The sequence below is a fragment of the Eurosta solidaginis genome, chromosome 1 (assembly GCF_040869045.1).
Source record: "Eurosta solidaginis isolate ZX-2024a chromosome 1, ASM4086904v1, whole genome shotgun sequence".
Lineage (NCBI taxonomy): Eukaryota > Metazoa > Arthropoda > Insecta > Diptera > Tephritidae > Eurosta > Eurosta solidaginis.
In genome coordinates, this window is record NC_090319.1 from 386,412,608 (window position 1) to 386,428,273 (window position 15,666).

General features: G+C 38.4%; 1 protein-coding gene across 14 annotated transcripts in view; it reads right to left on the reverse strand.

Annotated features, from left to right (window-relative positions):
* Pli (E3 ubiquitin-protein ligase pellino) overlaps window positions 1–15,666 on the reverse strand; it is a 111,956-nt gene that overhangs the window by 16,186 nt on the left and 80,104 nt on the right. For all 14 annotated transcript variants that reach the window (XM_067763379.1, XM_067763380.1, XM_067763378.1 and 11 more), the window contains exon 3: window positions 6,142–6,234. In XM_067763379.1, coding sequence (XP_067619480.1) covers window positions 6,142–6,234 — 93 coding nt within the window. The remainder of the gene's footprint in view (window positions 1–6,141; window positions 6,235–15,666) is intronic.

Sequence of the window (15,666 nt, forward strand, 5' to 3'; positions counted from 1 at the left end):
CTCCCCTATCCATGGTTTTTTTTTCTTCCTATTCCCTTCTTCCTTTCCTCTCCTTGCCTTTTTTCTCCCCTACGCTTTATTTCCCTTCCTCCCTCCTTCACTGTCTTTATTTTCTCATCTCATTTTCCTTCCTTTGTTAAGCTTTCTCTTCCATTATTTTCCCTACCATTCCTTTACGATCCTTCACATTTAACTTTTCTTCCCTTTTTGCCTCCCTCTTTCATTTATTCTCATTTTTTTTTTGCTTTTCTCATTTATTTCATTTCCATTAGCTGATTTGGTGTTCGACTGCGCTCATATCATTTCAACCACGTACATAATTTACAAAGTGTTCACAATTACACGTAACAAAATACATTAAATTACAATTCAAATTACATCAAAAAATTAACATAGTTTTCCATGGCCCAAATTCTGCCAAGCTGCTTTGGATTCATTAGATAGTCTTCAGACTTCTCTTCAGTTCGTTTATGCTTCAAAATGCTAACTGGGATGTAGAAGCACCACAATATGCACCGTAGTGACACATCAATCAGAAGTTTGCTAGCATTGAAGCCATAAGTGTTCGTAGAAGCAAGTTTAAGTCTAATTTATGAATGTAGCAGATGGTGTGAAGCTAAATGGGCTAATAAAAAGGCCACACGACAAAATGACAACCAACGTTATTTGTGAAGGTCAGTTGCGCTGCCACAAATTTATTAGACATTGTTTGTGCCGATTTGTTTCGTAAAAATGTAATGACCCATATCGCGAAAAGGTTCTTCAATTTCAAATGAAGTGATAGTGTTTTTAAATCCAAATGTGGCTTTCCACAGTGACGGGTGGAAAATTTTAGCTTGACTTTGACGCCAACTTTAATAAATTTCTAATCTTTGTAAACTTATCACGAAAATAATCACAAAGAAGTCACATTATTTCGAAAATCATGCCGGAATGATTCGGAGGTGGTCCGGAAATTGTATCAAAACTGTCTGGAAATGACTCCGAATGCATCCAGAAATGGTCCGAAATCAGTCCCGAATTGATCCAGAGAAATAACCGAAATTAATAAGAAACAAACTCTAAAAACAAAACTGTAACTAATCAAAAATAGTCCAGAAATAATCCTTAAGCATGTCGAAATATTCCCTAATGACTACTGAAAGGTGGAGATCTGTAGAAAGGGAACTTATTAGCTTAATGCTTAAGATGATGCGGGAACAACCAAGAAAGCCCCTTCCAACCTTTTATTCGGGGGGATGGCATAATGGTGTGAAGATGATAGCGTGCGACAACATCGCGAGCTTGCGGTGGCTGGAGGAAGTGGTTCCAAGCCTCCAAAGGCAAGGCACGAACGCGCGGTTTGAGGTGGTGAGGCGCAAATCCCCACGGTACCAAAAGTTAAAGTATGTATACCATGCGTGATGAAGTCGGAGGATACACTGCGACTTCTGCAGAATCAGAATCCGAACATACCGACACAGGAGGAAGGTAAGTTCTACATCTTCTTCTTCAATATTTATAGGCGACTCAGGAAAAGAAGTCCCGAGGATAAAAATCCTAACACGCTGGAAGTGGGCGAAGTCGAAAAGGACCTCAAAAGCCTAAGGGAAAATAGACAGCTGGAGGTAGCCGACGTCACCACGAAGGTGTTAGAAGAGGACCATCGCCCAATGGTGCTGTGAGTCGCACAGAGGCACAACAGTTACAAGAGGCTGAAGGGGGCTTGGAACACTCTAAACCAAAAGGGCAAGGGGAGGACGACGAGGTCACGACGAAGGTGTTGTAGGGGGACAAACAGCCCAATGGTGCTGCGAGTCCTACAGACAAACCTCCAACACAGTAAAGTGGCGTCGAGCGAACTCCTCCTAACCCTTGAGGAGGGTTCGTTTGACGTGGCGCTAATCCAGGAGCCGTGGCTTTCATCGGGAGGAAAGGTTTCTGGACTTAACGCGCGCGGATTTAGCGTTTACTATGCACAAACGGAAGGACGGGTGCGAGCTGTAGTAATGGTAAGGAAACAGCTGCATTCATATATGCTGTCTAATTACACTACTGAGGACCACGTAGTGGTGCCCGTTGAGCAAAGGAACAAGCAGGCACTTATCCTGGCATCCTGCTACATGGCTCATGCTGCGGAGGTTCCACCGATGGAGTTCAAGAGGCTAGTACAGGACGAAGGGCGCAAGGGCGGTTGGTCATAGGCGCGGATGCAAATGCGCACCACAATGCGTGGGGAGGATCAGATACGAACGAGAGAGGCGAATATCTATTTTGTTACATCCTGCAAACCAATTTGCAGATAGCCAACAGGGGAAATGTCCCTACATACATTGGTCCAACATCCAGCAATGTTTTGGATATTACACTGAGCTCCGAACGTGATATAGTATGACTGGATGGTCCTTGATAGACCATCCTTCTCCGACCATGCGTATATCAGATTCAGTATCCCCCTAAAGAGGGTAGAGAAGGGAGGAACCTTTAAAAACCCTAGATAAACAAACTGGACTAAATTCCAGAAACTAATGAATTCCTAACTGGACGCTTATGACTGCGTATAACAAAGCTTGTCCTCTAAGAAGATTCAGAGGAAAAGCAAAGCCGCCATGGTGGAACAATGAGCTGAGTCTTCTAAGAAGACAGGTAAAAGAAATGTTTAAGCTAGCAAAGACCGCAGAAAGCGAAGCGTGTCGGGACGAGTACAGGGATCTACTGAGGATCTATAAGCGTGAAATTTCCAGGGCGAAGAGTCTCATGGAAAAGTTTCTGTACGGACATAGAGTGCTCCTGCGAAACAGCACGGTTGAGAAAAGTCCTAGCAAAGGGAAATATTCCAGGGACTAATAAAGAAAGAGAACGGGGAATGGTCACGTAATAGTGAGGAATCCCGTGAGGTGCTTCTATACACATTTGCCAGCAGGCAGCACTCACACTTCGATCACGGAGCGGGTAGTGCCGGGCTTGGTGACCGATACCAAGATCGAGTGGGCAGTGAAGACGTTTTCTATGTTTAAATCGCCGGGCCCAGATGGTATGTTCCCGGCCATGCTACAAGTCTCAAGTAGGGCGGTCGTGGAATGGCTTAAAATAATATTCGATGGGTGCATAAGACTGAATCATGTACCGCACTCTTGGAGAACTCCTCGTGTAGCTTTCCTACCAAAGGTGGGAAAGATCGGTCACGTGTACGCCAAAGATTATAAACCCATTAGCTTAACATCATTTCTGCTCAAAACCTGATAGATGCATACATAAAGTCCAACGTGGATGAAAAGCTGCTCTCGACAACACAACATGCGTACACCAAAGGCAAGTCGGTTCGGTAGACACCGCACTGCATAGGGTGGTAATAAGCGTAGATAAAGCCCTGGAATATAAGGAATATACTCTAGGAGTCTTCTTAGACATTGCCGGGGCTTTCAATAATGTCTCTAAATGGGCGATTATTGATGATCTTAATTATATTAAAATACATCCAGCCTTAACCAGATGGATCGGCTGCATGTTAAATTGCAGGAAGATTACATCACAATGGGGATTGTACGAGGCCACGAAATCAGTGGACAGGGGAACGCCGCAGGGAGGGGTGTTATCACCTCTGCTGTGGACGCTGGTCATCAACCAACTGCTCAGGCGATCTGATGAGGGACCCGTAAAACTTACGGCTTACGCGGAAGACGTTGCAATTGTCATAAGTGGAAAGTGCCTTCCAACGATTAGCTCTTTGATGGATCGGGCGCTTGGGGATATTCATACCTGGGCATCAAATGTCGGGCTGAAAGTCAAAGCGGATAAGACGGATATGGTCTTGTTTACAAAGAGGTACAACGTCCCAAATTAGATCAGGCCTAAGTTAGGAGGGGTGACCCTACAGGAGAAACCTTGCACAAAGTATCTAGGAATCATCCTAGACAGTAAGCTGTCATGGAAGCTCAACGTGGAGGAGAGGGTGAAGAAGGCTTCAACGGCACTTTATGCATGTAAAAGAATGCTGGGGTGTATGTGGTGCTTTTCGCCCTCTCTTTCTCATTGGATTTTTACAGCGATTGTAAGCCCTATCCTATACTATGGAGTTCTTGTTTGGTGGAAAGCCACACTAAAAGCAACCTACCTCAAAAAATTAGAGGGGATATGCAGACTATCAATGCTTAGCATTACGGTAGCGCTGAAAACAACCCCGACAGCTGCACTGTATGCCATTCTGCACATTCCACCTGTAGACCTGGTAGCAAAGAACATAGCGTTAACAACTGCAACCAGGCTCGATGCCTCGGGGCAGCTTGAGCGCCGACCATACGGTCATAGTAGTATAGCGTCATCAAGCACAAGACGAACAGACTACCTGATTCTTTATTTGCGCTTCGAGGGTGATCTTAAGGCCACAATAGAGGTGGACGGTTGGCGCAAGGGTGCTCAAATGGCGGACGAGGCGATACATGTGTACACAGATGGTTCCAAAGTAGTGGAAGGAGTATGGTTTGCGGTATACTGTGCTGATCCGGAAATAAACAGATCCTACAGGCTGCGGGATTACTGTAGCGTTTTCCAAGCGGAAATAGTAGCCGTAACCAAAGCAGTAGAAACCCTGGAAGAAAATAGCCCAAGCTGCAATCGTGTTGACTTTTATATTGACAGTCGAGCAGCAATTAAGGCAATAATCTCGCATAACACAGCATCTAGATGCGTGTTAGAGTGTAAGCAGTCCCTGGAGAGAATCGGGACAGGGAGAAGCATACATCTATATTGGGTCTCAGGGCATATGGGAATAGATGGGAATGAAAAAGCGGATGAATTAGCTAAAAAGGGTGTATCCCTTGAAGCTTGCTCCGTAGACGTCCCAATTAGACTGGGCGAAATTAAGCGAAGGCGAGAGGTGCACATGATCGACCAAGCAGAAAAGGCGTGGGTTCAAATGTGGGGCTGTAAAGTGTCGAATATTATGTGCAGTTCTTACAACCTTAGACTAACAAAGCTGCTTCTTTCATTAAAAAGAGAGGACTGTAGACTCATGACGGGTATTCTGACTGGACACTGCCTTCTGGCGTCACATGCCTTTAAATTAGGGTTGGTCAGTGATAGCAGATGTAGGAAGGGCGGGCTGGAGGAGGAAACGATCGAGCACGTTCTGCGCTCTTGCCCTGCGCTTGCCAGGCTAAGACTCCAGCTATTAGGAGTGATACAGCTGTTAGATCTAGAAGCAGCAAGTGGCTTAAATCCTAGGAAGCTTCTAGTATTTGCCGGAGTTATTTTATAACATAGGTCCTGGTTTTTGATATCGTTTTTCAGTTTGGTCGTTAAAACAAACTTCTGGTAACACTACGGCCTTATTCAGTCTATGTGAGGTCCTCATGGACCGGCCAGTTCAACCTAACCTATGCCCTAATGATCCGGAGATAGTTTCAAAATGATTCCTTATACTACGCGAAATCATCCCGAAACGAATCATTGAGCATCCACAATTGACATTATCCACAAAACAATCCCAAAATGGTCCCGAAGTTAAACTATAACTACGGATAAAAGTATCTTTGCAAGTGGGCTAGAGATTGGTCTGCTGAAGTAGTAAATCTATAAGAACGGTGTAAAAACTCTGGTTAAGCTGGTTACTTGTCAATTTTGAATATTTGAATTGATATTCACGCATTGTTATTGAATTTACTACAGCAGCAAAGAAATCCATGATTATGTCAATTCAATATCAAATTTCATTAAATTTATGTTTAAATAAAATTACAACATGCATTTTTAATGCACGCACACAACCGAAAAAATAAACTGTCGAAGTGTTTATTTATGTCATGGCAGAATGTTTTCCTTATTAGTGCATGCACTCACCTACGTCTATTTCTAGCTTGCAGCTGATCTTTCGTGCTAACGAAAATAAATGAAAACGCCTTAGCTTGGAAATTCTCACATTTATAAAGCCAAATGTACGCTCAAATGCATTTATTCAAATAAGTTGTACGAATGAAGAACGTATTATCGTCCAAATACAATAAGGCCGTAAGCGTGTTGTCGCGAAAAGATTGAGCTGAACCTAATTTGCACAACGTTTTTGTCCAGTGGATAATTGTCGTCTATTGTCAATCTGTTCGATCCCTTTGAGTGAGGTCTTAATTCTATTAATATTTTCATTCAAGTTTGCTCCATCTTACTTACCCAAGTATAACTAGTTCGCCATATCGTACTCGCGGTTTGTCGTGTCCATCTGCATCAGCTTCAGCTAGTATGGGGGATTCTGTGCCGTCAGTGCTGTAATGAATAAAATATAAACAAAGAAAGACAAATCAGTATAAAGCAAATTAATTAAATGTGATTGTTGTATTAATATTAATGTGTCATTAAGCAAATATACGTATGTATGTATTGTGACGAATATGAGTGACACTAAGTGATACTCACATCCCTAGTCTGATGCTAAGTAAATGAAGTCACAACAACAATAAAGCAGACAGTCACTTGTATCTACATAAACGAATAAAAACATTATGTCTACACGCAGCAGAGAAGAGATGCACAAACACATGCAGATATCTTATCTGAGATGCTCCCAAAAGTATGCAATTGTAATTGTTGAAGTGTCGCTCACAAATACACGCATATGAGAAGCTATATACGTGCATCTGTAGTTATAATTATATGGCAGTAACTAAGTAAATTCTGGAAGCGCATAGAAGATGCCACGAGGAAATCACAGAGTATAAAAGCACCAGCGGTAGAGGCGCTATAATCAGTTTTCAGTTAAGCACGCTATCTGTCGGGCAATAGACCAGTTTCATTTAAGCTATCAGTCAGTTTGGTTATTAAGCCAGCTGGTTGCAAAGTATAAGTGTTATTGTGAAGTACTTTAATAAAGGCCATTTTTCCATTATTCAATATTGGAGTTATTTATTCAACAGTTTAGTGATTCAAACTTAGCAGAGGGTAGCAAATAAGAGGATTTGCAGTAAATTCGTTACAGTTTTAAGTACTTGATCGAATCTTTAATATCTCTACTCCTATGCTATCGATTTGTTAAGAAACAGATAAATAAAAATAAATGTAAGGCGCGATAACCTCCGAAGAGATCTAAGGCCGAGCTTCTCTTCCAATTTGCGTCGTGCTCCTCTTGATTTTCGCTACAAATTGGCCGGACGGGACCTACATGTTTTATGCCGACTCGGAACAGCATCTGCAAGGCAGATGAGTTTTCACTGAGAGCTTTTCATGGCAGAAATACACCCGGAGCGCTTGCCAAACACGGGCGAGGGGCGACCCCGCTTAGAAAAATTTTCTTCTAATTGAAAAATCTTATTTCTAAAATTTTGATGTTGCTTTGCCCGGGGTGTGAACCCAGGGCATACGGTGTGGTAGGCGAAGCACGATACCATCACACCACGGTGGAAAATAAAATATATATATAAAATCGAATATATAAAATCGATGACTCATCTGTAACCCGTCGGTAAGAGATCGATAAAAAAAATCCCGAAATTATTTGTTGTCGCGAATCTCATAATTCTAAGCCCCTGAAGGAGCGAAAATAGACCCACCAATAAGTATACCGAATTAATAATGTTGACAATCTGGTTTGATTTAGCCATGTCCGTCTGTCCGTTTCTCGGTTTGAGCGCAAACTAGTTCCTCAATTTATGGGATATTTTGATAAAGTTTTGTGAGCGGATATATTTAGGTGGCCTAGTAGACATTTGTCGCAACCAGCCGGATCGGACCACTATAGCATATGTATACCCCCCAAACAACCGATTTTTCAGAAAATAGGTTTTTCGATATATCTTCCTCAATTTATGAGATATAAGCTTCAAATTTCACCAGATGGTTTCGCATATGGCACGTATTGATGTCTGAAAAAATCGTAGAGAGCGGTAGTATATGATATACACCCCATACAACCGGCTGTTCAAATTAGAAGCTTTTTATAATTTCTGCCCCATTTAAACAGCTAGAAGCTTCAAATTCCACTAAATAATTACGTATGGCATATAAGGTTGTCTGAAAAAATCATAGAGGTCGGTCGTATATATACCATATATCAGGCATGCTTAACGAACGAAACGATATCATTTCGTTACGATAATCAACGCTAATAAACGGAACGAAGTCACTTCGTTTCGTTTATTAACGTTAAGATCGTCAAATTAACGTTAATTTGACGATCTTAACGTTAATAAACGAAACGAAGTGACTTCGTTCCGTTTATTAGCGTTGATTATCGTAACGAAATGATATCGTTTCGTTCGTTAAGCATGCCTGCCATATATCCCATACAACCGATTGCTCTAATTTCTGCCTCATTTTCTAATTTCACTAAATGCTTAAGTATGCGTATATTGTTAAATGAACAAACTGTATAGATCGGTGGAATATATAGTACATATCCCATACAACCTATTGGTGAGATAACAGATTCATGTTCATAGCTATCTCATGCAGAAAACAAGAAACGTGAAACTTCGCTTGAGTATTACTGATCTATTATTATTTGATATATCGGTGTTTCCGCAGAAGTGTCAGCCAACAGCAACAAAAAGTAAACATTTTATATATGTCAATCGAAAGCCGAATATGTTGTCCTCTACGACACAATAAATAAAAAAAAAATTAAATAAATAAAAAAATGTTGTCTTTAGATTTAACATTAAAGTACGTGTATTGAAAATATGATATGAAAAAAGTTACATTAAAAACTCAAGCGCATGCGTCGGCTTTTCTTTGCCATTTCATCTAAAACTTCATCAACGGTAACAATTTGATCACGGTGGATGCTTAGTGATGCACAGCCATTCAATCGATTTTCACTCATCGTGTTTCTCAAATAGTTTTTAATCAACCTAAGAGTTGAAAAAGATCTCTCGTTCGTTGCCGTTGTTACTGGAAGCGTACACAAGATTTTCAAGTGGCCTTTATGGCAGGTCTCTTAAGCCAGCCCAACCTTTTCAGCTCAATCAAAAAACGAGACGGTCCTAAATTGCACAACATTTATTACTAATTTAGTACCGGTTAATTAAATTTATTACCCTTGTATTTTAAAAAATATTGAGGGTTGGGCTAGCTTAAATTTAAGCCAGCCCAACCCATATGCACAATCAAAAAACGTGACCGTACTAAACTGCACAACATTTATTACTAATTTAATACCGGTTAATAAATGTTTTTGAGTTTAGTACGGTCTCGTTTTTTGATTGTGAATATGGGTTGGGCTGGCTTAAACTTAAGCTAGGCTAACCCTCGATATTTTTTAAAATAAAAGAGTAATAAATTTCATTAACCGGTACTAAATTAGTAATAAATGTTTTGCAGTTTAGTACGGTCTAGTTTTTTGATTGTGTATATGGGTTGGGCTGGCTTAAACTTAAGCTATCCCAACCCTCGATATTTTTTAAAATACAAGGGTAATAAATTTTATTAACCGCTACTAAATTAGTAATAAATGTTTTGCAGTTTAGTACGGTCTCGTTTTTTGATTGTGCGTATGGGTTGGGCTGGCTTAAACTTAAGCTAGTCCAACCCTCGATATTTTTTAAACTACAAGGGTAATAAATTTCATTAACCGGTACTAAATTAGTAATAAATGTTTTGCAGTTTAGTACGGTCTCGTTTTTTGATTGTGCATATGATATCGATATTTTTTAAACTACAAGGGTAATAAATTTCATTAACCGGTACTAAATTAGTAATAAATGTTGTGCAATTTAGTACGTTCTCGTTTTTTGATTGGGCTGAAAAGGTTGGGCTAGCTTAAGAGACCTCTTTATGGCCATTATACATACATAAAAAGCGAGCATTTGCTGAGTCTCGAGTTTCTGAGTAAAAAGTGGCTTGTTTGCATTCGCTACGTAAAGAAAATACCCACCTTTTACTCGGGAAATAGAGTCTGAGCATATGCTCAATTTTATGAATGAATTTTTATTGACAGATACATGGGCCACTTAAAAAAACGTCAAAAAAATTAAAAAGCTTCGCTCTGAAAAACTCACCTTTTACAAACATTTGCATATACGACATACATACATACAAATCTCTGATGCAAAACATAACTTAGGTATATATATTCCGCGAAAGATACTCACTAAGTTTATGTAAACTTGCAACTCATATTACAAGAGTAGAAAAGGAGCTTGCTTTTGAACTGTAAAATAAACAAAACTAGCGGGAAATGCAAATTTTGCAGAATTTAGACTTGTTTTAATTTTTGATAGACTGAGTACAGAGTCAATTGGAGAGTTTTTCAAATGATAAAAAATTTACTGAAATTTTTTCTTAAGCCAACAAAAAATAAATGAAAAAATCTGATAACACTTGCTAATAATTTTTTTGCTAATTTCTTGTTTACAGCTTAAGATACAAATTTGCATAAGCCATGTAAACAAGATGTATATATAAAAAAAATTACAAAAAAAATTGAATGCAATAAAAAGGCAAAAGGTGATGGCCACTTACGGCGCAATTAACAATCCATATCGAACAAAGAAAACCTGTGTGAGAAAGAAAATCAACATAAGGAAACAAAATATGACAAAAAAATAATAATAATACAGCTTAAATGCAATAGCATGAGGAAATTGTTAATTTAACGCATTGATAATATTGCTGATTTTTATTTATTTTTTTCGAACAAACAAAAGTTTAAGTGCTTTCGAAAAAGCGAAGTGAATATTGCTGTTGTTGCAAAAAATTACGTAAGTACTTATTATTATTACTCTGTTTCAATGTTCATATTTATGTACGATTGTATTTTATGAGATAACTTGGATGAAGGGTAGTGAGGTACAAATCGATGAATGGAGTAAGAGGTGAAGAGAAATACGAAGATAAACAAAAAGAAAAGATGACCACAAAGGGAAAATCGGAGAGAAACGATGACAGTTATGAAAGGAAAGACAAGGATAGAAACAGAAGTAAAAATGAGTAAGATAAAAATAAGGATAAGAACAAAGATGAAGATATAGATATAGATAAAGATAGGGCTGTCCTTATTTATCCAAAAAATTGGATGCGGCAACTTCCGAACTTTGTTTGGTGTTTTTTGTATTTTTTTTATGATTTTCTTCATTATACCTTATTTTGGACAGTAAAAAAAATTTTAGCGGACGTATAAACAGTTACTAAATATAAAGATATGGATTAAAATAAATAAAAACCAAAATATAAAGTTAGAGTTAAAGTTAAAGATAAAGACAAAGAAAAAGATAAACGTAAAATTGAAGATAAATACAAAGTTAAATATAAGCATTAAGACAAGGATGAGAGATAAACTTGAATACTAAAACAAATATAGAAATACATATACATACAAATATAATGTAAATAACTGTTACGATGACAAAGAAGTAGGCAAATAAAATAAAAAAGATCATCAACTCCGATGAAGACGATGGCCAAGGCAAATAGAAGACAATGACAAAGATAAGAGTAAGACGAAAATTAAATCAAAATCAAGAAGGGAAAGACGAAGACAAATGGAAAAGCGAAATCACGACGAAAAAAATTAGACGAAGACATACAGGAAGACGACGGCAAAGAGAAATGCGAAGGCGGAAACGAAGATAGGATAAGAAGGGTTATAAAGACGTAGAGGGGAGAAAGCAACAAAACTATGAAAACGAAGACTATAACGAATGCGACGACGAGGACAAATCTAAAACGTATTCATAGACAAAGAAGAGGGAGATACCCCAACGGATAAGGGGATTTGAATACTGCCGCTGTAGACACGTATGTAGTAAGAGGCGACACGAATTCACATACGATATCGGATTCAATCCAGCAATCTCGCTTTGCTAATGACAGTACCAGCCTTAGAATGTCTAAATGATTACATACACAAGGCTACAAGCCAACGCAACACCTCAAATCCTCAACGGTTAAGTTTTAGTTAAAAAATCTATCGAAAAATACCGTATACCGATATATCCTACCGAGCATTGGTTTAGAATCAAACTGTCAACCTTTAATTTAGACAGCAATTAAGCAGTTTATTGCTTTTGCAACGGCCTTGATTGCATTTAAAGTTTAAAAAAATTAAATTGGGAGAAAGTCAAAAGCAACAGCAATAAAATTCACTAAAAAGAAAGAACTGGATTATTTTGCCTGTAAGAAACAACCAGGCAGGCGACAAAGCAGTAAAAAGGCACGATAACTGATTACAGTAAAAGTTTTGTAAAAAAAAACACACGCATTCAAACAAAAATGGGAGGTAGTGACCAGACAAGTGCACACCCAACAACAACCCTTCAATACACCAGACTGTGCAGTCAATACCCTCTGAGCTTACAGACAGTCTACATCGATTTCGTATCGCATTTAAACTTGCTTCCCATTTTACTTCATGCTAAACAATTTTGAGACAATTGCGAACCATGCAGATATAATCGCCAGAGGGAAAGAGGGGTGGCGCTGTTTCAACTCCCACATATCATGGAGAGCTCACATGTTGTTTGCTAGTGGCTATGTTGTGGTTTGCTGCAGGGGATATACAGATGTTGGTATGAATGCCCAATCCTACATATGACCGCATGTGTACATACAGACAGATCTACGAGTATGCAATGTCTACTTGAAATTGTGCAACGCAGACAACATATTTAGAAAATAAATATAAAATGAAAGCAAAAGGAAAATTGACAACAAACTGTTGTAATTTGCTCTGCAATCAGACTTAGCAAGTGAATGTATTTTCGGCTTGCCAGCACAAACTGGCGGTCTGTAAACCAAATCGAATGTTGGAAAGCACATGTTTCCAATTCTTCATTTATCGATATCATATGCAATATATGTATATTAACTGGGCCGATTTATTAACCGATATCGCGCCATCGATTTTTCGATAGGATTTGGGCTCAGGGAAAAGAAGTTCCACTACGCATACCTAAAAAAATAATTTTTGAGCCTGCTAAATTTCATTTTTTTTAGTTTTTTCGACTTTGATTTTTAAGGATTTTTTCATGACCTACTAAAAAAAAATTTTCATTTGATTGTAAAATATATATATATATTTTTTTTTTTCAAAAAACTGTCATCGACGACGTTTATAGCGGACATTTTTGGGTCGGACAGGGTATACATATGAAATTTTTTTTAGTAGGTCATGAAAAAACCTTAAAAATCAAAGTCGAAAAAAAGTAAAAAAAAATTAAATTTCGCAGGCTCGAAAATTATTTTTTGGGTACGCGTAGAGGAACTCTTTTTCCTGAGCCCAAATCCTATCGAAAAATCGATGGCGCGATATCGGTTAACTTTCGTCCATACAAATCGACCCACCCTAATGTATATATCTGCGATGAGGCGAGTCATGTTTGGGACATGAAGCTGCTGTTAGAAGCTTTTATAGGCCTGCATACACTCTCATGATGTCCCATCATGAAAAAGATGGCGGCAAAGAAGGGCGCCAGCCTCGGAACATCTACAATAAATGTTCCAATGAGAGAAAGACGATAGAACGTTTCATAATATAAATAAAAAGGAGGGAGGAGTCGCATATGATCTATCACCCAAGCGTCGACGATTATTCTGCAAAATGTTGAAGATCATATGCAAGTCTTACCAAGTCCAAGACTAAACGATATCAAAACTTCTTAAATTGAATTGAAAATGTCGGTAAAGCAATACAAAAGAAAAAATTTTGTTTTTTTTTTTTAGCATACTTTTCAATCTAAATTCAAATGCCAAATATGAACAAACAAAAATTAACGTTTTTTATTTAACAAAAAAAAAACACAAATAAAATGTACCTTTGGACAAACAAAATGCAGATCAGTGGATGTGTCTCATAGCCATTGAAGTGTTAGGCGTGTAGACGGTGCATTATATGGTGTGACGAAGTCTTAGTAATAGTGGCCTTAGTGGCAAAACTTATTTGGGGCACACTGCGCATACAGCCCAACGTAAATAGTCCCTACAAGTAGTACGGCCACTATCTTGTGTTAGTGGAAGCCCTAATAAATAAGCTCTTCGTCACCCGGCCATACGATTACTGGGAGTCAGCTGCTATTTATGTTATATTCCTTTGATTATCCGTGGCCTTTGCTGCGGAAACATGCATAAATGTAGCAAAATGTGAAAATATGTAATTTAATGCTTGTTTTGGTTTTTGTTTAGCATAAACAAACAATTTAAATTGTCAAATGAACTCGCACAGTTTTGACAATTTTTTCCTAAATTGTTGCAGTCCTGTAAAGTTCCAGTGGAATATTAGTCTAGGTACCTAAAATTTAGGCGAACTCGCACCAAGCCTAAATTAGCATTAAATGTTGTGCAATTTAGTATGGTCTCGTTTTTTGATTGGGCTGGAAGAGTTGGGCAAGGTTAAGAGAGTTATTTTCATTGGTTGCCACGTGTCGTATAGTTCAAACAAATACCGTTTCAATCCAATAATACTTTAGACGCCTACTTTTTTATCAAACATTAATTTTTGAAACATCTGTTATTATCTGCTTAACGTCAGTAACATCAGATTTAAGTACATATTTACCAAACTAAATACGCACTACAATAATACATTCATACATTTTTGTTTGATCGACAACAAATAAAATAAGTCAATAAAAACAACCTCTCTGAAGATGGCAAGACAACTTCCACGTGGAAAAAGTTAACTATTGGTTAAACTACCGTGAAATTACCGTAATTTATCCGTTAGAAAATATCGAGTGGTCCGCTAACTTCACTTAAGTTATCGGTACACCATAAAAAAAAATTAGATGTTTTTTTTTTCAAATTTATAAAATATGCCACTTAAATAAAAAAATAAATGTAAGGCGCGATAACCTCCGAAGAGATCTAAGGGCGAGCTTCTCTTCCAATTTGCGTCTGTGCTCTTCTTGATTTTCCCTACAAATTGGCCGGACGGGACCTACATGTTTTATGCCGACTCCGAACGGCATCTGCAAGGCAGATGAGTTATCACTGAGAGCTTTTCATGCAGAAATACACCCGGAGCGCTTGCCAAACACTGCCGAGGGGCGACCCAGCTTAGAAAAATTTTCTTCTAATTGAAAAAACTTGTTTCTAAAATTTTGATGTTACTTTGCCCGGGGCGTGAACCCAGAGCATACGGTGTGGTAGGCGGAGCACGCTACCATCACACCACGGTGGCCGCTATCTAGGGCTAATTCACGGCAAGTAGGCGTAGGCGTGCCACTCGATATTTTCTAAAATATAGTCGCGACAAATTTTTTTGTTTCACGGATAAATTACGGAAAAATCACGGCAATTCACCCAATAGTTACTTTTTTCCACGTAAAAGTTGTCTTGCAAACTTCAGAGAGGTATTAAAATCTACACAGACGGCTCAAAAACGGAAAATATAACAAATAATGGCTCATTATATATGAAGAATCTTCAAGATTTGTCCAAAATAAAGAGACTCAGTGATCAATTTCTCAGCAGCCAGGCTACATTAAAAATCATTCGAATTTAATTTGGACAAGATGGGCAAAAGAGTTCAGTGATCCCTACGCTACAAAACCCATTTTTACATCATTGTGAAGCCGATATTAGAACATCGATCGATAATTTGGAATCCGCGTTATCAAGTTCATGTGGATAGGCTAGAATCAGTTCAAAAACAGTTTTTACTTTTCGTCTTGACAAACCTTCAATGGGACTCCTTGTATAATCTTCCTCCTTACACTAATCGGTTAAAACTAATAAATCTTCCTACCCTTGTAAACTTGAATGTTCCAT